The following is a 21910-nucleotide window of genomic DNA, read 5'->3' on the forward strand; positions in this document are numbered from 1 at the left end:
TATCTCCCCTCCTTTTCGTCTACCTCTACTATTTTCTCTACATGCAACTCACATGCTCTGTGCCCACCATCAGCTCTGTCCAGCCAGACTGCAGTACTGATGGGGGAAGCATTACTGGCTGAGCTGAACAAATCTGCTTGCCAAAGGACAGCTGGCCAACTCAAGACACAAGGCCACCAGAGTTTATTCACAGATAGTTGGTCTCCTATGTCCCCCTGAGTATCAATTCAAAGTCCAGCCCGGACCTTTGATTTACCAATTTTTAATTAGGTTAAATTTATTACAATACATTTCCCCAGAACATTATTATAAACACATATATATACTTATTTATATAAGAGATGAATACCACTCTCATGTCTGTACCCAGATAGCTGTATAGCTTAACCTTGTCTTACCTTAGCATAAACAATGGGACAATATCAATCTGTGGTTTTTCAGAGCAGTTTAGTGTTGTTGAGTGAGCCATACACTAGAAAAGAGATGTCAAACTCAAAGCCTGCAGGCCACTTACGGCCTGTGGTACAATAATATCTGGCCTGCGATAAAATATCATATGTCTATCTTACACGGAGCGAGCGAGCCCTAATCTCCACTCGCCGAATGGGAGCCATCCACAGGCTCCACAGGCCGAGCCATGCTGCGCAATACCCGGCTAGACGCACATGGAGCGAGCGCTCCTCTTCACTCACTCGCCGAGTATTTGATGATATTAAATTATTTTTTCCAACGTTCCAGAGATCCCAGTGCCTGCCCCGTCAAGTTCACCATGTCTCTCAGGCTTGTCTCTCTCTCTTTTTCCTTCCGTCTTTCTCTCTCCATCTCACTCTGGCCAGAGAGCCAGGTGGAGTGCACAGGCTCCACTGGCCGAGCCACGGTGCGCAATGCTCGGCTACACGCACATGGAACGAGCGCCCCTCCTCAACTGCCGAGTATTTGGTGTTAGTTAATTTTTTTCCAGCTTTCCAGAGATCCCAGTGCCTGTGTGCTGCTGTCTGTGTCCCATCAAGTTCCCCCACACGCTTTTCTCTGTTATGAAGATGAACAAAAACCCACACAGGAGTCGTCTCACTGATGCACACCTTCACTCCATCTTGAGGGCTTCCACAGCACAGAACCTAACCCCAAACATTAATGAACTGGCAGCCAAGAAAGGATGCCAAACATCTGGCTCTGGAACATGTAAATAAAAGAAGAATGTAGCCTACCTAAATATGTTTTCTTTTTACACTTTATCCAATATCCTGTCTCTCCTGTTTAATAAATATAGACCCTGTTTGGCCCTTGACGTAGTCCCAGTTTTTAATTTTGGCCCTCTCTGTGATTGAGTTTGACACCACTACATTAGAAGGTTGATTTTTATATATTAGAATGACTAGCGTTAGTCTGGAGGTTTTCCCTTGTTTCTAGCCTTAATGCTAACCTATGCTAAACTGGTATGATATCCTTCGACTCCCACTCTGATCACAACCAATCAATTAATAAATATCTTTCTATATATACACCATGCTGTTATTTATGTGTCAGTGTCTCAAAACGTGCTGCCTGCTCTCACCCTCAGTAAAAGACTATGGGCTGGCCAAACCCCAGCCTCCACAATTGAGAATCAATGCAGTTTACACAGCAATGTGTGGGAACATTAGTCAGGTTAGAGTCAGCTCATTTCATGCAGAACGGTCTTTAGTCTTACAATGGGCACTGCAAGCTGACATATACACTGAGTGGAATATTAGCATTTAGATGTACTGGTGGAAAAGGTACAACTAATGAATGCTATTATACTGGTGTTTTATATCCCGTTCACACTAACAACCTCAGCATATTTTGGTATGCCGCTGCAGATCCATTCAATCATGGAGGGGATTCACACCACAGTCTCAGCCTTTGAAATGTAAGGACAGGACCGCTAGTCTTGTTACATGAAATGCAGACTAATTTACAATCTGTATTCCATGAGGGAAATCATTTGATTCTGCTAGCCAAACCCTTTGTTATAAGCTTTGATCATATGTACTCTTGGCTGCTATTTCAAAAGGCCCCAGTATAGAAAACGTTGTTCTTTTAAAGTAAAAGGGGCCATCTTTACTGTGCAATGTCTCTAAACTGCTGCATCATTGTTGTCAGTAATCATCATGACTAGGACTTGCTCTGTTGGCGAGCTACTGGTCTACTGCTGTCACACAGCCAGTGTCATAGGTGTTAAAACGAGAAGTAAATTTGTAAAAGCTATGATCTGTGACTAAACAAATTCTGTCAGAGAAAAAGAACCCTGATGTCTCCTGCAGCAACTTGTGATGAGTTGGTGTATTTGTCACTGTTGATTACACAACTCCTAGTGAAGAGTATAAACTGGCTAGGTGACTGGAGATAAAATTGTACTAATAAATCAATTTGTTTAAGCTGAAGTTAAAAATGTTGACAGGATATACTGTCACTTTTCTCCACTTTTTCCTGAAAACCAAACTGACTGAACAAAATTAAACTGAGTTTGGATTCTTTCCACACATGAATTGCACATAAACTGATGTGTAATTTCCCACTGCTCATTCCAGGCAATTAACAAGGCTAAAGCCATACTGTTATCAATATTTAATATATATATATATATATATTGATCAGGTTTCCCTCCCTTTTCTACACATCTTGGATTTGTAATATGAGGATCTATTAGATGTATTTCTTTGAAAGACTATGAAGGGTCTTTTTCCATTAGATGTTGATTTATTGGAATCAAATTTTCTAAAATTTTGAACTGTCTCTCAACTGTATTTGCATTTTCTGCATTAGGTTACCTGCCTGCTAGCTTGCCGGATTGTTTGCCTCTATGACTTGTGAACATCAATTAATATTAGCATCCATGTCGCCACTGCCCAGCAGTCGCACCGCTGACGTCGCTCCAATCGCATGATGCCATGAAGTAAGCCCCCCGCTCTCTCCTCGCCAATTCGCATGCACTTTACAGAGTCACTGCGCTGCTTTACACGCCAGCCAACACTACCAGAGACACATTCACACACTCACACACACTCACACACACTCACCGGGAAACAAAGCTCTGACAGATTCAAGAAAAGTTACATAATCTAACACCATGTGAGAGATTCCCAAATAGGCTCTGCTGATAAATGGAGGTGTTGTTCGCCCCTATCAGTCTGGTGCTGACTGGAGGGGCCAAGGAAATGAGCTGTCACATCTGTCAAACCAGCCCCCCGATGCAAATGATAGGGAGGACGTCTGATCAACGAGGAGCTGCAGCTGCAAAATGTGGCTGCAAGTTAGGAGAGGGTCTGTGAGGACCTCCCAACTTCCCCTCACTCCACAGTGGCCCAGCCTGTCTGCGGGGGGAGGACACGCGCCTTCAGCCATACGTCTACACCGCCGACGCACCGGCAGCAGCGCCGGGCATCACACCGAGAGGGAGCCGCTGTCAACAGACCAGCGCTTCACCAGTGTGTCTGCGTCCTGCGGGCAAACACCACCACCACCGCCGCCCCGCTTACCTCCGAGGTTGACCCGTTTTGTCCTTCTTCCCCTTCGGCCTCCTTTTCCTGGCCTGGATGGCCATCACTGCCGGGGTGAGGTTACGTTCGTCCGCGGGCATGAGCGACGTCCGAGTCCCGGAGAGGGGAGTAGCAGGGAGAGGGAGAGAGAAGCACACATCATGAGGCTCTAACGCTTGGCTGCCACGGCTCATTTAGCCTGGTTTAGCACGCACTGGCTAGGCTTTCTACCCGAGTAACTTCCGCCACCTCTCGTGACGGACACAGCCGAGACTGGGGTAGCGTGGCCGGGCTGCAGGCTGAGGGATACGCACCTTTCCTGGAGCTCATGTTTCCTCCTCTTCCCCTCAGCAGGAGCAGGCGGCAGCAGCCAGAATCCCCCCCCCCCCTCTCTGACACGCACACACACACACACACACACACACACACACACACACACACACACACACACACACACACACACACACACACACACACACGCTAACCTCTTTACTTTTGCATGGACACGGGCTCCCTCTATCGTTTTTTTGTGCAGTCCCGCATGGACCCATGGACCTGCGCTCTGCACGATGACAATTAAAGGTTCAGTGTGTAGAATTTAGGGACATCTAGTGGTGAAATTGCATGTTGCAGCTAAATACAGCTCACCTCACCTTCCCCTTCCAAACATGAAAGAGAATCTGTGGTGGACTTCAGTTGTCATAAAAACTCAAATGGTGTTTAGTTTGTCCAGTCTAGACTAATGTAAAAATGATGGCGGCCTCCGTAGAGAGGGTCCCCTCGATGTCAATATTTAAGTATTTAAATATAAAGGGCCTTTTCTAGGGTAAAGAAAACTACAGTTCATATAATTTAGATGAAATTAACTAGTGAAAACATCATGAGAATTATTCTACAATAAATGTCTGCCAATAGATCCCTTTCACCTAAATCATACACACTGGACCTTTAATGTCAGTATCTACAGTAATATGGTTTGCTCAGTTTGGACTAGTGTAAAAAAACATGGTGGCCTCCGTATTGAGGACCCGCTCCCGATGTAAATATAAAGAGTCGATTCCAGGGCAAAAAACCCCTGATTCATACAATTTAGATGAAACACAAATTGAAAATAAAATAATCCTAGTGATCTTTTTACCAGGATTGTTTTATTTTCAATTTCTGCCAATAGATCCCTTTCACCTAAATCTTACACACTGGACCTTTAAGCAGAAGAGTTTTAATGTCGACTTGATGCATCAAGGAGACTAGAAGGTGAATCAAAATCAATGTTAACAACATAGTAATGTAGACATAAAATGATGGAATCAGTGAAAGTACTGTTGTGAACCTGACTTTTAAAAATATCTTGTTTCCAATGCAGATGCAGACATTCAGTAAAAAGGCTCCAAAAATTCTCTATAATAACCTTTTGAGTAGTTTCCTTTGAAGTGTCATCTTCTTGTATTTTAATTCCTCACTTAATAAACTTTGTCAAATTGATAAAACTATAGTTTGGTTTAGTTTCGTTAGGTCTAGTTTAGTTCCCATAAATACAAAATACAAAATAAAATAAAAAATTTACAAAAAAAATAAAACACAAGACTGTGGCAGCGTGGTGTGGTTAGGGTGCCAACTGCTGGACGACAGGGAGGAGGGGCTCAGCCGGTGTTCGGACAGCTGTGCAGAATCAGGTAATCAGTCAATCAATAAGAGCATGCTGGGAACCTGGTTCTGGTCTCTCTTGCAGTAGGCTGGGTTCTGGAAGACAACCCGCCAACAGTACATGTGGACGTGTGTGGGTCTGTTCAGGTGCCACTGTGGGAGTACTCGGCCCACTCTGGGAAAATACGGGAGGAGAGACTGGCGTTTTTACAATCCTTTATTCTGTTTACACGCCTTAACAGGCACCCACATATACTGGGGTCTCTGGACCCACACACGTCCACACGTACTGTTGGCGGCTGGTGTTCCGGAACCCGCCGCCACAAAGACATACAAAATCTTCAATACAGGTTATATATAAAAGAGAAAGTTTGACATATATCACTATAACAGAACAAATACAGAGAGGGGATAATATATATACAAATTAATAATCATTGCAGTTATAATGTTTAAACAAAGTCTTTTTTGCAATGACACACTAGAGAACTCCATGATATTTAATAGAAAACAAACCATGAGATGATTTTGGATAAGTCAGTTAATTTGTGCTGATAAAAGAATAACATGCATGTTGGATGAGGTCAGTTTAAAAGCTGCTTAAAAAAGAATGCATGTAGAGTCTGTAAAAATTAATGTGGACACCATTCTGTCCAATGTGAAGATCATCAGTCTGCAAATGGTCTTTCAAAGTCTGTCCTGTCTTACGTTACTATGTGCAGCTCCGCTGCTCAGACCCTGTTGTGTTACACTTTGCATTTCTCCCCCTGTTGTTTTCCCACTGTGATGCTCAGACTGCTTTTCTCTTTAGTATTTATTCTTTCTTTCTTTCCTTCTCAGTGTGTTTCAGCGAGAGAAAGGACGATTGCCTTTAGAAACATCTGTTTCCATAACAACAGTGTGACCTCTACCCCTGTGGAAACAAACACTTCCTGTTCACTAACTGAACCATCTCCACTGTTTACACCATAACCCCATGTTGACCTACAGTATCTGTCCATCCATCTTAGAAGACAACACTGTGGTCGAGAGACAGAACTTTAATGTCAATATGTTTCTTTTACTATCATCATTAAAGGTGAGGTTTAAGGGGTGTAGACATCCACCAAGTTTAGCATAATTTAAAAACAGAGATAATGTTTGGTATAGTAGTACATTATTTAAGATCTTTTAAAACAGAAAAACAGTCACAGTGGAGGTGAGTAAAGAGATGCTGCTGCCAAGGGCAAAACTGAGATTGTTTGAGAGTGTAATCAAGAGGGAAGCAAAGAACATTAGCAGGTTTGTTAAGTATGATTTAAGTTATAGAATATAAGCTGTATCAATTTAAATACAAGATTTGGGGACTCATTATTATGATCTATCTGGAAACCAAGTTACATTAACAACTCTTTCTATTCCTAATGAAGAAATGCAGCATATGTGTGAGAGAATGATGTTTGAATAATACAACTAATACATGTTTTTACCCGTTATTTAAATCTTTGTTTCGGTCGATCATTAAGACAACATGACCTGGATATTATATAATCTATGTATAAAAATAATTAGGCCTACTCTGATGACTTTGATGTCAGCCCTCGCTCTATGACTATTATTGCCTGCATTTGCAAAATGCAGTGTCACATATATAAATCAAGTAAGCTAACAAAGTCTGTGCCGGGCAAATGAAACAATAAACCACTGAATACAAACGATCCTCTAATCTTAAAGTTTCTAAACTGATATACTATCTTTCAGCAGGATGATAACTATATCAAAAAGTAGTGGAGGAAATATTCTGACATTTTACTGCAGTAAAAGTTGCAATTACATAATGAAAAAAACTTGATTACAAGCAAAAGTCGCAGTATTGTAATGTCATCTCTGGCTGGTATAGAGGTAGTTGTAATTGTACTAGTTTATACGCTCTAGTATAATTCACCAAATATATTACCTTATACTTACAAATAGAAGGCATGGTATTTTTATATGCTTATTATAGTTAATGTCTGTATTTATAAAAATAAACTAGTTGCTAAAGCTGTTAGACCAATGCATAGAGAAGGGGAAAGTATGTTTTCCACTGAAATGAGTTTAAGTATTTAGTTGCAAGTACTTGTTGGTTAAGTTGTAGTTAAGAACAGTACTTGAGTAAATGTACTTTCCACCACTGCTACCAGTGCTGTAAATATCACTCAGGATCATAATTGATTTTTTTTCCACTTTCACATAAAGACAGATTTAATTTAAAAGTTCCAAAATCGTTTGTATTCCCCAGACATAATTATACAGTAAATGGTTTTCTTCATTCTTAATTCTTCTCCAAAATAACAAATAAAAAGTTTTGCATCCCAAATTTTCTTTCCTCTTGGATTCTATCGATCTTCATTTTCAATAAACGCCTGTTGTTAGCCCGAATAATGTTGAATGTTGAACCTGACAGTCATTTGTCATGTAACTGATGTCTATCTCTGTGAAGTTGCAGCGAGTTAACACAGCTGTGAGTTAGTATCTACTTTAATCTGAAACTTTTCTTTTCACACTGGATGTGGACAGATCAATGATTTGAATGTCTTTTTGAATATATTCATGAAAGTTGCCGCTCACACAACCACTCCTCTATGTTGATATTGTGCTCAGGCTGTGAATGTGAGGGCTGTTAGTTGTTTGTGCTCATGTGGGCTGTAACATTTGAACATGTGTTTAAACATGTGAAACACCAAACACAAAGAGTGTGTTTACGTTTGCACTCATTCGTGTACTGAATGTACAATTGGATGTGTTTGTGTCTGTGCATGGAGAAAATGAGCAGCCCCGAGAATTGGATGGTGGTGGTGGGGGGGCTGTTTGTGTGTCTGTTTGCATGTCTCGAGGTTGTGTGCATTTGTGGGAGGGGGGCTTATTGTGTCTCTCCCGAGGTGTATGTTTATGTTGAGTGGGTCGGAGGGGGTGTTTGCAGGTCTCGTAACTCTGCTGGGGTGGTCTGGTTTGAGAAAGGAGGATTCTCTCTGTGTGTGTGCCTGCGTGTGTGCGTGCGTGTGTGAGTGTGCATGTACGTGTGTGTGCTCGTGCAGACTAAAGGAGAAGACACACCTTCTGGAGCTGACACAGTGCCGATGTAGAGAGAAGAAAAGGAGAAGACACAGAGAGAAAGGGACATGTGAGAAGACAGGATGAGAGGACTGAGGTGGACTCTTACTTCCCAATGATCATCACACAGTCAGAAGAATATCAGAGAGGATCTCATCAAAGCTGATGAAGCAGCCTGAGGTAAGTGTCATTATAAATGCTCTCAGGACTCACATTGAGGACAAAACTTCAGTCATGTAACTTCATAGTTCTTCTCAGACCTTTTTCTGTTTCTGCCTTTGCATGAGATTTGATAACACTAGTGAAATTGTGCTCTTTATTCATACAACCTGAGGTTTTTTAAATGATAGCAACAATCCTAACATGGCTTCGAGTGACCCAGACTTATAATTTGCTCTCTCCGTTAACAGATCTGTGTTGTAATAAACTGAGGCTTATTGAATAAATTATTCTTTCCACAAACCAGAAATACAGCCATCCTTTATCAATAATCTGTGCAGAAGATTCTTCTTTAACAATTATTTAAGGTGACAGTGAGGCACAACATAGTCACAGGAAGTGTTTTCACATTTTAAATGGTTTCAAATCAGCTCAAATCATGTTGGATGGTATTTTGCAGTCTTTTTTAACTACTTTATCGTAAATATTATTTACAGGCATTCACATTATACAGACACAATGCAGCACAGTGAGACATTTGTAATGATAAGCTCTGAGCTAGGGAAAAAGCCAAACTAAGAAAAAAAAAAATCAAATGAATAAATGGATATGATAAATTAAAATACATATCCTACCACACAAGGGGAAATACAGTTCAATGTATGTTGTTTGCAGGTTCTAAACTAAACTCTTAAACAAATCTGTATTTATAAAGCTAAAGTTTTTAGTATCTGTTCCTGCTGCAAAGGTGTATTAATCTAACAGTGTTTCAATGTATTTTCAGGACATTTGAGGCAACGTACAGAAGAAGGTGAAAGAAAGGAGTTGACCGACCAAATCCCCAACTAGAACCAAGGCCACCTGAAACAGTTCAACCATCACAGGAGTTCTTTGCTTCTAAAATTTACTCATCAGTAAAGTACTGGAACCTCCACTGATGTTTATGGCAAATCATTTCATATAGAAACACAGGAGATGGATAGACAGATGTCAGATGCCGACTACCCCTCTGCATCGCCCCCTTCCCTCCTATACTGCGACTACACAGACTGGTCTCCCTCCCTCTACATCATCCCGTCCGTCTACCTGCTCGCCTTCCTGGTTGGTTGCCTCGGCAACAGCCTGGTGCTCTGGGTCTACCTGGACCGAGCTGAGGGGAGGAGAACGAGGACCGGAGATAAACACCAAACTGGGGTTGGAAAGTTCTGCTGCAGCAGCTTTTTCAGAAGCAGTCAACAGAGCACTAACACAGCAGGCAGAGTTCAGCACAAGTGTTTTCTTCAGAAAAACAAAGAAAGCAGTGGATTATCCTCAGAACGAAACTACAGACCCTCGTCTGACTCCTCCAACTCCTCCTCCTCTCCTCCCTCCATCCCTCGTCCGTCTCGCTCGCTGACAGACTCTCTGATTGCCAGCTTAGCTCTCGCTGACCTTTGCTTCCTTGTGACTCTCCCTCTGTGGGCCGTCTACACAGCTATGGGCTACCACTGGCCTTTTGGGAAACCCCTCTGCCAAATCAGCAGCTTCCTCACTGCTCTCAACATGTATGCCAGCGTGTTCAGCCTGAGCATGCTCAGTGTGGAGCGGTACTGGGTCCTAACTGGACGCAGACACTCCAGCCACCATGCCCCACAGAGCTGCACCAGCAGGGCATTGTGGGTCCTCGGTGGGGTGTGGGTGCTAGCGGGGGTGTTGGCACTTCCGGGTTTGCTGCTGCGCTCCGTCAGGGAGGTGGAGCTTGAAAATGAATCTGAGGACGATTGGCAGGTAGAGCCGGCTGACTCTGTACCCATGTTCCTCTCTTGCCAGATGGATTACTCGATTCTGACTGGAGCCGAGCTGGACGAGGCAGAAAAAGAGAGGGCAGAGATGTGGTGGACCGCTGCCTTGAGTCTGAAATCCACTCTAATTGGCTTCCTGCTCCCACTTATCATCTTACTGGTCTGCTATTGCTCACTGGCCCAGCTCCTCAGCAGACATTTTGGACGGGGCCCTCGTCCTGACCGTAGACGCCAACGCAGACTTCTCCGGGTCATTGTTACATTAGTGCTGGCTTTCTTCCTGTGCTGGCTGCCTCTGCATGTTAATAAAACAGTATCCATGCTTCTGGAGTTTGGTTTTGTCCCATACTCCTGCTCTTTAGATCAGATTCTGCTGGCTGCTCACCCCTACGTCACCTGTTTAGCTTACCTCAACTCCTGCCTGAACCCTCTCCTCTATGCTGCCTGCGACCCATCATTCAGGAAGAGGTGCAAAGGCGTTATTCTTATGTTGTGCAGGGCAAAGAAAAGGGGAGCAGAGGGAGAGGAGGGAAAAAGGGATGAAGGACAGGAGGAGAAAGAGGAGAGGAGCTCAGCTTTTCCGACAAGAACACAGGAGGAAACAGCAGACAGGACAGAGGAGGAAGTGGTGGAGGAGGTGGGTGTCATGCTGGCCGAAGGGTGAGAGGAACAATGGCTGAACGTCCGAAAAGATAACAGCTTATAAATGAAAAAGTCAGTCCACTTAAATCTACTTTCCCCTTGAAGTGTGAGGACATCCAGACATGTTGCTGCTAAGTAACATTGTATGTGAAACATTTAATTAATTTTGACACTTGACAGTTCACAATCCACAATGAAAGTGGGCCAGACTCAGACTGTGGGAGAAACTATGTCAAATGTCAATATTCTCAAAAGATAAAATGTTCAAATAAATAAACATTGATCACATGAGCATGAGTTCATAAACCCTTTCCTCCTCCAGTTCTTTCCCACGGGAAAGACGCCCTGTTTTTATATTTTTATTATTTGTTTATTGAAATGTGCTGAACAGTTTTTATTGTGGTTTTCTCATTAAAATAAGTCCTATAAACTCACATTAGTCTTTTGACTTTTCTGTATTATATGAAAAAGGAGGATACAAAGTGATCAGTCGACCAATCATTTCATCTCTGCACATGATGATACAATTTCAATGAATAAAAAATATGAATGGAAAGGGATTGTTTTTTAACATATAAACATAAGGTTTCTAAACTCAAATTATCTCCGACAACCCTCATCATGTCTGTTACCTGCCTGTTTACACTAATCAATATGGAGAGTTAAGGGTATACTCACACACTTCCTTTGAGTTCCTTCTCATGTTGGTGTGGAGGGAAATGAGCAGGTGGATATTCTAGCCAAACAATCACTTAGAATACAGAAAGTAAAACTACAAATTCCATTAAGCAAAACAGATGCAAAGACATGTATTAGGGTATATGCACAACCAAAGAGGCAGGAGTCCTGGGACATTAATGAAACAAGAAGACATCTATATCATTTACAAAGACATGTTGGTGTGGGGAGGAGGGTGGACTGGAAACAAAGTGAAGAAAGCCTCATCATTTGTTTGAGAACCATACACTGCATAAATAGGCAAGCACCCAATTAGAAAATGCCCACACTGTAGCCGGCCAGAAACAGTTAAACATCAATCAATCAATTTTTATTTGTATAGCCCATAGTCACAAATCACAATTTGTCTTAAGGCTTAACAAGGTGTGACATCCTCTGCCCTAGCATTCACGAGTGCATGTGTAGAACGTGCACTACTTCATTGAAAATATGATATCAAGAGAAATCTCCTCTTTCAATCGTGAAGGCAAAACACCATGATTTTTCATTGACAGGTCTCAGACAGCAGGCAAGACTTACTGTGACATTATTAAGTTCATAGGAGACAATGATTTGGCTGACAGGATGTAGATTGTACTTATTCATTTATTTTATTTTTCTGCATAATCTCTTGTTCCACACTTAGTCCAGATGGTGGCGGTATTGCAAGAAGTGTTTGTGTGTTTCGTTTCCGGAAGCTTTTGATTGACGGGTACATTAGCCAATAACGCTGCATGCATGATATTCACGCCCCCTCTGCAAAGTTGACATGAAGTCTGAGTCCATCAGCTTCTGCTGCAGATAGAAGAGTGTGGCACTGTGTGTGTGTGTGTGTGTGAGCCTCTTCATTTACAGTCTGTGGTCGGTAAGTTGCAGGATCCTCACTCTCGTCTCTCTGTTATTGGACACATGTAGTTTTCATGTCCGTGTGTTTGCTCTTGCACATTCTTTACATGTGATGCAGCTTTGAGAAGTGCTGGAGATGGGAACAGCGTTGATTTACGATGAGGAGATGACCAAATACAAACTGCTCTGGGTTGAGTGAGTACACACCGACACTAGTGTATGAGTGTAAGAAGCATGACGAGGGTGAACTGGTATTTATCGGCTCTTTTTACGCATTCCCTGGAATTAGTTATTGTAGGAACTATAGTTGCAGCTTATTGTTGCCAGTGCGGCCCCTGAGTGAGGGGCACTTGACGTTACTTCCGGTGTTCCAGCAGTGGTGTTGATATTTTTAGGTTTATATTTTATACACAGTCTCTGGTTTGTGTTCCCCGGATGTATGACGTTAAATCTCCCCACGATGACCGTGAAATGATCTCATTCTTCTCCTGTCTCTAGTTTCTCTCTATCGTCTTTTTCCTGCGGTTCCATTATTAATGTGCGCTGTGATTGAGCTCTTTGATTTCCTCTCTGCTGTGGCTGCTTCATCCAACACATGTTCGACTCCAGATCTATGAATCTGGCTACACATCAGTGTTTTAACACCGTTAATAAATTCAATGGATGGATACACTTTATCTATTTTGCATTCATGTTACATTTTATGTTCTATCGTTAATTTATACATGTATTAATCCTTCTACATTATATAGTATATTACGTTGGAATTATACCATTCATAATATATTCCAATTTTTTATTGAACATACCATGCCTGCCTATGCACTTAACAGTCTACATATGCACATACTGTAAATTTATTTCAAATGTCCTCATACATAACACAGTTATTTACCCTCATGCATTATACTGTGCCACTGCAATTTATCCACAAATGTTCCATCTGAAGTTTTATTTGTATAATTCTAAACTTCTGCTCTGCCTGTGTTTGTGTCGTATGGATTGTGTGCACTTTAAGCAAACAAGCAGAACTAAATCAAGCTCATGTCCAGTATTTATTTCCAGTGTAACATCTACTTTTCAAGATGTGAGATCACAAAAGAGTTTGTGGTTTGCACTGAACATCTATTGTGAAAAAAATGTTTCAACTGAACTGCAGATTGCATCTTCTTAAATCCTTCTTTAACATCCAAAAGTGGGTGAGGATGAGCGATCATTTGAGGGTCAGTGTGTCAGATGTTAGATCTCAATGTTTGTAAAATGCTTGTTTATGTACAGTTTGTGCATGAAACATGAAATTAATAAAACATTTATTTAAACCTCACTATTTCATGCCCAGGAACAAATCCAATTGTCCCTTCACATGCACACGAGAAGACAAAACTCTATCTGTGAAGTGATTAAAATATTTTTCTCTCTACAGTCCAATGTGTAAGATCGAAGTACCCGAGCGTTTAACTGTGAGTCATGAAGCTTTGGTTAAGAGCGGCCTGGCTGATCGGTGTGTCTCCGTACCTGTCCGCAAGGCAACGGATGCAGACATTCTGCTGGTTCACAGGTCAGATATGATATTGAGAAAGACCTCACACCTGGTTTACAGAGGTGAGATAAATACCTCACATCATTCAGCTTCATGTACTTTTCTGACGCCAACAGTGAGGAATATTTGGAGGCAGTGAAGAAGACCCCTTACATGACTCTGGAGGAACTGAAGGACTTTACCCTTCAATATGGAGATGTCTACTTCCACCCAGTTAGTCCCACACATATTCATATTCCTCATATGTTGTTAATTCATTGGTGGTTAGAGGAATTCTTTTCAGGTCGTGGTGAAAAAACACTCCTGAGTCCTGACTTATTTCCTCCCTTTCTCACAAACTGTCGTAGAACATCTATCACTGTGCCATGCTGGCTGCAGGAGCTGCACTGCAACTGGTGGACAGTGTGATGACAGGGAAGGTGAGGAATGGCATGGCTCTGGTCAGGTGAGGCTGTTTAAACCAGTTAGACACAGCAGTCCTGATAAGTGCTCTCATGCTAAACTGAGTGTGTTGTAGTATCTGCTTTGTGAGGATTATTACCTCTGATTGTGTTGTGTTGTAGAATTTGTCACCACCAGGAGGGTTAGGGATGGGGAAGAAATTTATCGGGGACAAATAAATAAACAAGTGACTGGCTCGCCATCAAAAAATGTTTGCAAATCTGTCGATACTTTGTGCATCATCCATATTTACTAATGAATTAAACAAATACAGAGGAGATGGTTCACATTGAAATATTTTTAGCCAGTTACCCAGAGAAATCCTGGGGGAAGAAAAAACGTCAGTGAGAGTTACTCCTTCAAGAATGAATAAATACTTTAAAAGAGCCCTGTCCATATAATACAATATAAATCTTAGCATTATTATGTAATTCAAAAATGTATTAAGACAAATACAAAACCACTTGAGTCAATTATTCAGGGGGTAATTATTAAAACAAAACCAACCAGTAATTTAATAATATAACAGGCTAAAGTTAATTTGTCATCTCAACATTTTAGGGGTTGTGCTCATTCTTTGAAAGGTTTGTTAAATAAATCTGAACTAAAATAGCAAACCATACATATGACAAATATGTGTCTACTGCTTCACAAGTTCTGAATTCAGCTTCTTTTACATTTTTTTTATATCCATACAATGTTTGACAGTCATAGGTTTTCAGTAATTACGTCGCACAATTCTTAATTTAGGGGAAAAAACGTGATGTGAATCATGACGTATATGATTTCTCCGTCCCAGACCTCCAGGACACCACAGTATGCGCAGTGCTGCCAATGGTTTCTGTGTGTTCAACAATGTGGCCATAGCAGCTCAATATGCAAAGCAACAATATGGAGTTAAAAGGTAACAAGACTTTTTTTTTATTCTGGTAACACCATATTAGTTCTGTCTCCATGTATTTGTTTACCTCTTCTTGTTTTTTCAGGGTGTTGATAGTGGACTGGGATGTGCATCATGGTCAAGGGGTGCAGTACTGTTTTGAAGATGATCCCAGGTGAGTCTTTGCTAACTGACGAGAGCTGAAATGTCTTCTGACACAATGAATTCTTCATGGTCCATTTTGTCTCAGTGTGCTCTACTTCTCATGGCACCGCTACGAGCATCAGAACTTCTGGCCTAAACTCAGAGAATCCGACTTTGACAGTGTCGGCAAAGAGAAAGGAGCTGGATTCACTATAAACGTACCATGGAACAAGGTGAGTAACCACAAAATTATTGTTAAGTCAATACATTTTTCTTTTTTTAATTTTCTTTGGACAAAAGCTGCCTCCTTAATGTTAGACCCTAGTTTTGTGTTGATTATGAAGACTATGATTGAAAAAAAAAAATATATATAATGGAATTTGTGCTCTTTAAGATCAAATCTACCGTAATATTATTAGTATTTTTCTAAACATGCCACAAAAATAATTTAATTTAATAAATAAATTAAATTAACATTTATTTTTCACCTTTGTTGATCATTTAATCCATTGATTTGATATACTTACTTAGTGCTGTTTTCAATTTCTTTCTTACTGTCCTTTTAGCACTGATGGTTTACATGCATACTTATTTTATAACAGATCCCATAATATTATTTTCAGGTGGAAATGCAGAATAGTGACTATCTTTCAGTCTTCTGTCATCTCCTCTTGCCGGTTGCATACGAGGTGAGACGAAGGATTCACACTTTGTTAACAGATGAACAGTCTAACGTGTTAGAAGTGTTTTTTTATCTGAGTTTATTTTTCTTTGTCACAGTTTTGCCCAGACTTGGTGTTGGTGTGTGCCGGCTTCGACTCAGCCATTGGTGACCCAGAGGTACTGAATATAAATGACTATTCTTAAAACCTTTTTTTATGTGTATGTGGAATTTCTCCAGGAATCTAAGAATGTACTTTGTTTGCATCTTCTCCTGATTGGTTTTTCCGCAGGTACTCCAGTTTCCTCTCACAGTCCAGATTAACTGTAGGTGTGAAAGTTTGTCTGCATGTTTGCCTTGTGACATGCTGGCAAGCTGCCTAGGCTGTACCCAATCCAGCATCCCCGCTCATGACCCTTACAGGATACAGATAGTGGATGAATTTATGAGGCATTCTGTGCACCTTTGCACTGGTGTCTTATCACCAATGTAGTGTTTTGTAAAACAGTGTCTCGTGTTTTACTACCACTGTGATGTGATGAACTGAATTCAGTGACTGTCTTTATTTTCAGGGGGAAATGTGTGCCACCCCGGACATCTTTGCCCACCTCACTCACCTTCTCATGAACCTCGCTGGAGGCAAGTTGTGTGCTGTGCTGGAGGTCAGTTTGTTTATGTCGGGCTACACACAACATTCTTAAGATGAACGCATGCACTGTATCCAAATAGCACTTAATTACAGTGCGTGTAATCTGTTGGTACATATTCACATGATGTTTCGTACTGCTACATATGTAACTTGTGTGCTTAACAAAAGAATTGTTTTCCAGGGAGGCTACAACTTGACTTCCCTCGCCCAGTCTGTGTGTCAAACTGTTCAAACGCTGCTCGGAGATCCTGCACCTCGACCCGTGAAGCTCGAAGGTCCCTGTAGAAGGTATTTACTGTCTGTCAGTCGAATTTAGAGGTCAAACAATATCTTGTGTGTGTTTTACAACAGTAGCAAAGTTATTTTTCTCTTTTCAGTGCACTCGAGTCCCTTCACTGTGTCCGTTCGGCTCACAGGCAGTACTGGTCCTGCCTCAAACATGCAGGTATAACTTCCACATCATTATTTAAGAGCTACAGCGCTTCACCAACTTCAAGTGGCTATTTTATAACATGTGTCATAGTTACACTGTAACTTTTTCAAAGGGATCAAAACAGTGCAGTAGAACCAGAGTACCTCTGTTACCAACAATGCAATTCTAATAATGTGAGTTTGAGTTGTGGCCTGAAGCAGAGATGAGGAGCAGCCATGGACTTCTGGTGAACTCATTTCAATTCATTGCTTTCTGACACCACACCTCAACATTTTTTTACATGTAGTCTTCAGCCCTGGAAGATTCAAGTGATGTTGAGGCTGTGTCGGGCTTTTTGTGGACAGCAGGTGGCAAAGGCATTATGATTTCAGGTTGTCCGTCCGTCCGTCTCATTCCCATGAATGCAGTATCTCAATAATGCCTTGAGGGAATTTCCTTTTGTACAAATATTCACTTGGACTCAAGGATGAACTCAATTGATCTTGGTAGCTAAAGGTCAAAGGTCAAGATCACGGTGGCTTCACAAAGTATGTTTATGTTTTTTTTTAACATGCTATCTGAAGATCAGCTTGAGGGAATGTCTTCAAATTTGGTACAAACATTCACTTGGACTCAAAGATGAACTGATTAGATTTTGTTGCTTGCAAAGGTCAAAGTCACTGTGATTCATGTCCCTGTGAATGTGATATTAGGACTGCCCATAGGGATGTTTAAGTCTGAACAAATGAGTCTTGAGTCTTTTGCGGAAGATGGGGAGCGATTCCACTGTCCTGACATTGGTCAGGAGTTTGTTCCACCACTGAGGTGCCAAAACAGAGAAGAGTCGCGACTTCGCTGAGCGGGCTTTGTTTGCTCTCAGCGAGGGGGTACCAGTCGGCCAGTTGATGTAGATGAGCCAAGTGCTCTCTCTCTTGATGTGAATACTGTCTAACGGAAAGAAACCACCAACCCTGAAAAAGAAAAGGGATGAAAAAAACGATAAACTTCGTTATTATAACGCTAATTACAATGTCACTCAGTAGAGTGCATACATTGACCAACAGTCTCCTTATGAAACCACTTTTTAATTCACTAGATTTTTATTTGGATCTACTCCAAATTAAACACATTCATAAATAAGTCCCATAAAAATGCCTGATTGTTTTTCATCAAGATCCATGAATTATTTACTGAGAAATAAAATTAAATGTTGAACTACGCCTCTATAATATAACCCCCTATCTCACAATGTCACAAAAAGTGGAAAATCCATGATATCACTGATCCACGATACATTTTCGTGACCACTACCACATCTATTCACCAAGTTTGTGGAAGTCTGTCCAGTTCTTGTGAGTCTTGATTTTATAACAAAGAAAAAAGAGAGAGGGTGTAAGAGGAGAGTTGTGTTATGTCATTGTTGTGTTTTTCATACAGTTTTTTATGTGGTTAACAGCTGCAGTTAGTTTTCCCATGGTTTCTATAAAGAGGTCCATAGTGATATGTGAAATGTCTCCATTTTTTGGTAGGATGACTTTCTTGGGGACGTTAATGCGTAATGATTAGTTGTACTTTTTATGCTGTAGTTTGGTGACATGACTGATGACGTCTAACATGCATCCCTCTTTCCTCCAGCTGATCTGCCCACCTCTGACATCAGCACCAAGCACTTAAAACTGGCAGACGAAGACGAGTATAGTGATGACGAGACCGAGTGGCCGGAGCCTGTCAAACGCTTCGCTCCTGCTGTTCGTGCTGCTGTAGTTCTCCCTGATGCTGTCGCCTGCCCAGACAGATGTCATCCCTTCACTCTATCAGAGGATCTCGACCCATTTATAGTCAACAAACTCAAGTACGGAGCTGCGGTTGTTCCTGAGCCTCTGTAGTCAACATGACTTGTAGTTGTTAAAATGTATTTCTTGTTATTCACTTGGTTGTTTTGCCTCAATAAGGGAGAATTTCCTAAAAGAAGCAGATGACGGAGATGCTCTCTCGACCCTCTCCAGACTTATTAACCTGGTAGAAAGAATGGAGAAGAATGAGGTAAAGTCCTGATAATGGTTTGTCTCTTTGAATGATGTGATGTGATCTGTTTGTAAATACATCGTTGTTGCTGTGCTGACCTGCGTACATGAGCTGCAGGCATCATTTATATTTAATTACTGCTTCTCAGATCTGCAGTGGCCTGGCGCTGGTCCCTGAAATCTCCATGGCAACGATGTGTGTTATCCAGCATGCTGCATCTGCACTCAGGAACCGGTATAAACATGTGGATCTTAACTGTGCATACAATGACTGTGTTTTAAAAGAGATTCTGTCTTAGAAATGCTGAGAGTTTTTTTATTAAATGAGATTTTATTGCCAAAATGTATTCTGACTTGATTCTGTTTTCTCTTGCTGCAGGGTTTTGGTTGTGTGTGTCGGAGATTGGAACGTTCCGAGTCAAGTCACTGAAGATGGGTAAATATTATTTGTGATCAAACTTGTGCCTCTTTTGGTAAATGATGTTGCAAAAGCACAAACAACATTTAAACAACATTTTTTTTCTGTCTGTAGGAAAACACTTGTGTTGCAATTCAGCAACAAGGAGTCAGAGGAAAGTAAAAGCAGATATTACATTCCTGTGCATCTCAAGAAGGTATTGTACTGTGTACTACTGTGTATTGTGATTTGTCACTCCATATTTTCTGTATGTGTGTACTTCTGCACTGAATGCTAATTCAGTATTTTTTTCTGCAATGCATTTAATGTAAGCAGCACTGAGTTTTTGTTAATCTGTCTCTAACAGACATTATTATTACTTTTCTTCCCTAATTACAGACATGTGCGGTGTAATTAAAAAAAACTCATGTAAAATGTTTGCCTGAACCTGTCTGCTCGAGCAGGTATCCACACTCAGTGTGACAGAATGGTTTTTTTTTTTAAATTGCTAATGGAAAAACATCCCACTTGTATTTGTCGTCCTCCAGGGCTTCAGTGACGTATCAGGATTCATACAGGTTGTGATGGGTCTCCTCCTGCCTTTGGGTTACGAGTACGACCCCAGTCTGGTTGTGTTGGTTCGGATGTCTGACAGCGGACTGTGTGACAGCGCGTGGCAACAACTAACAGGTCTGCTGCAGGGCCTCGCACAAGGACACACACTGGTGCTCATGCAGGTAAGAACACAGGGGTTCATAAAAGTCTTGCAAATGCCAACTCATTCTTCACTGGTGTTGAAGTGTACGTTGTTATCTCTGGATTTATTTCTGGGTTAATTTAAGCCGCAGGGTGATGTATTTTGTTCTTCTTCTAGGACAATGAGAAGGAATGTGTCGGACCCACTGTCTCCTCCCTCCTCGGGAACCCTGCTCCCTCTTTAGGGCCACTCCTGGCCCCTCTATCAGAGGATGTGGAGTCTGTGGAGAAACTGAGAGACAGGCTGAAGGCAGAGTGGAAACTCCTGCAGAACACAGGCGAGTCCACAGCAACAACATCATAAATATGAAACACACTGAGCTTTTAAAGTTACCTGTTCTGTATTAACTTGAGTTTCTGTTTCCAAAAAACAGCTCAAGACAAAGGAAGAGATGCTGAGGACCAAAGCTGATCCTGCTCTTCTTTTTAATTAATGAAAACATTGTGAATCCCATGATTGATATAATTCATATACTGAGAGGGCTTTTGATACCTGCATTACAAACATGACAACAACCCAGTTTGAAAGCTCTCAAATGTTTTCTAGTAACATTTGAGAAAATTGGACAAACACTGATGAATTCTGATGAGATGAAAAGTACAAGGTGATTCTTTTTTCCTATCTGCAACTCCATCTCTAATGTGTTTGTGAATATATTCGATCACAGATTCCTGAAATTAAAAACAGACTGATTATTTACCAGCTCCATTAATCCATGGACAGAATTATAGAATAATGATCTCTAATGTTCTCATTACATTATCATTTGCTTAAGTAGCATAAGATAGGTAAATTAATGGAATGGATAAGCCAGGTGAAAAATAAGTAATTCATTCTATCGTCTACTGTGCACGTCTTTACCTGATCTCCTCCACTTTATGTAACAGACTCAGGACTGCTACTTAGCTGCTAAACTGTTTTAGATAAAAATATGAGGATGTAAAAATAATTCCATGTGGGTTTACACACACTGCACAATGAATAAACAAACAACAGAGGGGGATTTCCTGGATGGGTTTAGCTAAAACCACATACAGAAAATGTTGATAAGTGATATTACTGCCCACTGGAAAAATAAATATATGAAGACCTTTGGAAATCGATTTCAGTACTTTTTTTTCTCAAAAGTGAAATGAGTGATTTTAAGACTTTACAACACATGAATATGCTCTGTAAACTGATCACTTATGTATATAATCTATATCTACAAAACTACAGTATTTCCAATTGAAATATAGTGGAGCAGAAGGTTAAAGTAACATAAAATGGAAATACCACACGTAGTTCAACCTTGTAGTAACTGAGTAAATATACTTGGCTTTTAAACAAATACAAGTACAGTTTTTATTACCTACATGCCAAGAAGTTATGTTTTCATCTGTTTGATAGTTGGCAGGATGATGATCAAAGTACTCAACTGATTTTCATGACATTTTGTGGAGGGCTGGGGCTCGACCGGAGGAACAACCCAGTGCATTCTGGATCATTTCTGTCTATTTCTGAGATAATCATTCCTGGATCTTGATGTTTAGTGGGCTGATGTGTGAGTGTGTGCAATTTGCTGCAGATCTAAATAAATCTGTCTCATAAGTAGCCTGCAGGATGTACCCTGCTGAGTGCCCTCCACTTTTATATGTTCAACCT

General features: G+C 41.0%; 3 protein-coding genes across 4 annotated transcripts in view; 2 read left to right on the forward strand and 1 right to left on the reverse strand.

Annotated features, from left to right (window-relative positions):
* srpk2 (SRSF protein kinase 2) overlaps positions 1–3971 on the reverse strand; it is a 65900-nt gene extending 61929 nt beyond the window's left edge. Inside the window, exons 1-2 of one of the 2 annotated variants that reach the window (XM_020078875.2) lie at positions 3815–3971; positions 3501–3567 (exon numbers count right to left, since the gene is read on the reverse strand). In XM_020078875.2, coding sequence (XP_019934434.2) covers positions 3501–3567; positions 3815–3830 — 83 coding nt within the window. In that variant the 5' untranslated portion in view covers positions 3831–3971. Of the gene's footprint in view, positions 1–3500; positions 3760–3814 lie in introns of those variants that run through there. The other variant, XM_020078873.2, reaches the window with a different exon arrangement.
* Positions 3972–4121: 150 nt separating this feature from the next.
* Positions 4122–11226, forward strand: aplnr2 (apelin receptor 2). The gene is made up of 2 exons (XM_020078718.2): positions 4122–8396; positions 9160–11226. Exon 2 carries the CDS (start codon positions 9351–9353, stop codon positions 10818–10820), a length of 1470 nt encoding a protein of 489 aa, XP_019934277.2. The 5' UTR covers positions 4122–8396; positions 9160–9350; the 3' UTR covers positions 10821–11226.
* A 1010-nt stretch (positions 11227–12236) lies between these two features.
* hdac10 (histone deacetylase 10) lies at positions 12237–21365 on the forward strand. Its single transcript, XM_069528048.1, has 21 exons — positions 12237–12380; positions 12480–12556; positions 13785–13919; positions 14018–14114; positions 14249–14346; positions 15142–15246; positions 15329–15397; positions 15473–15599; positions 15990–16055; positions 16147–16206; positions 16600–16689; positions 16858–16964; positions 17054–17121; positions 18724–18940; positions 19041–19131; positions 19262–19347; positions 19492–19548; positions 19645–19726; positions 20058–20246; positions 20384–20543; positions 20640–21365. Exons 2-21 carry the CDS (start codon positions 12498–12500, stop codon positions 20675–20677), a joined length of 2001 nt encoding a protein of 666 aa, XP_069384149.1. The 5' UTR covers positions 12237–12380; positions 12480–12497; the 3' UTR covers positions 20678–21365.
* Positions 21366–21910: the final 545 nt, after the last annotated feature.

This window comes from Paralichthys olivaceus, chromosome 7 (assembly GCF_024713975.1).
Source record: "Paralichthys olivaceus isolate ysfri-2021 chromosome 7, ASM2471397v2, whole genome shotgun sequence".
NCBI lineage: Eukaryota > Metazoa > Chordata > Actinopteri > Pleuronectiformes > Paralichthyidae > Paralichthys > Paralichthys olivaceus.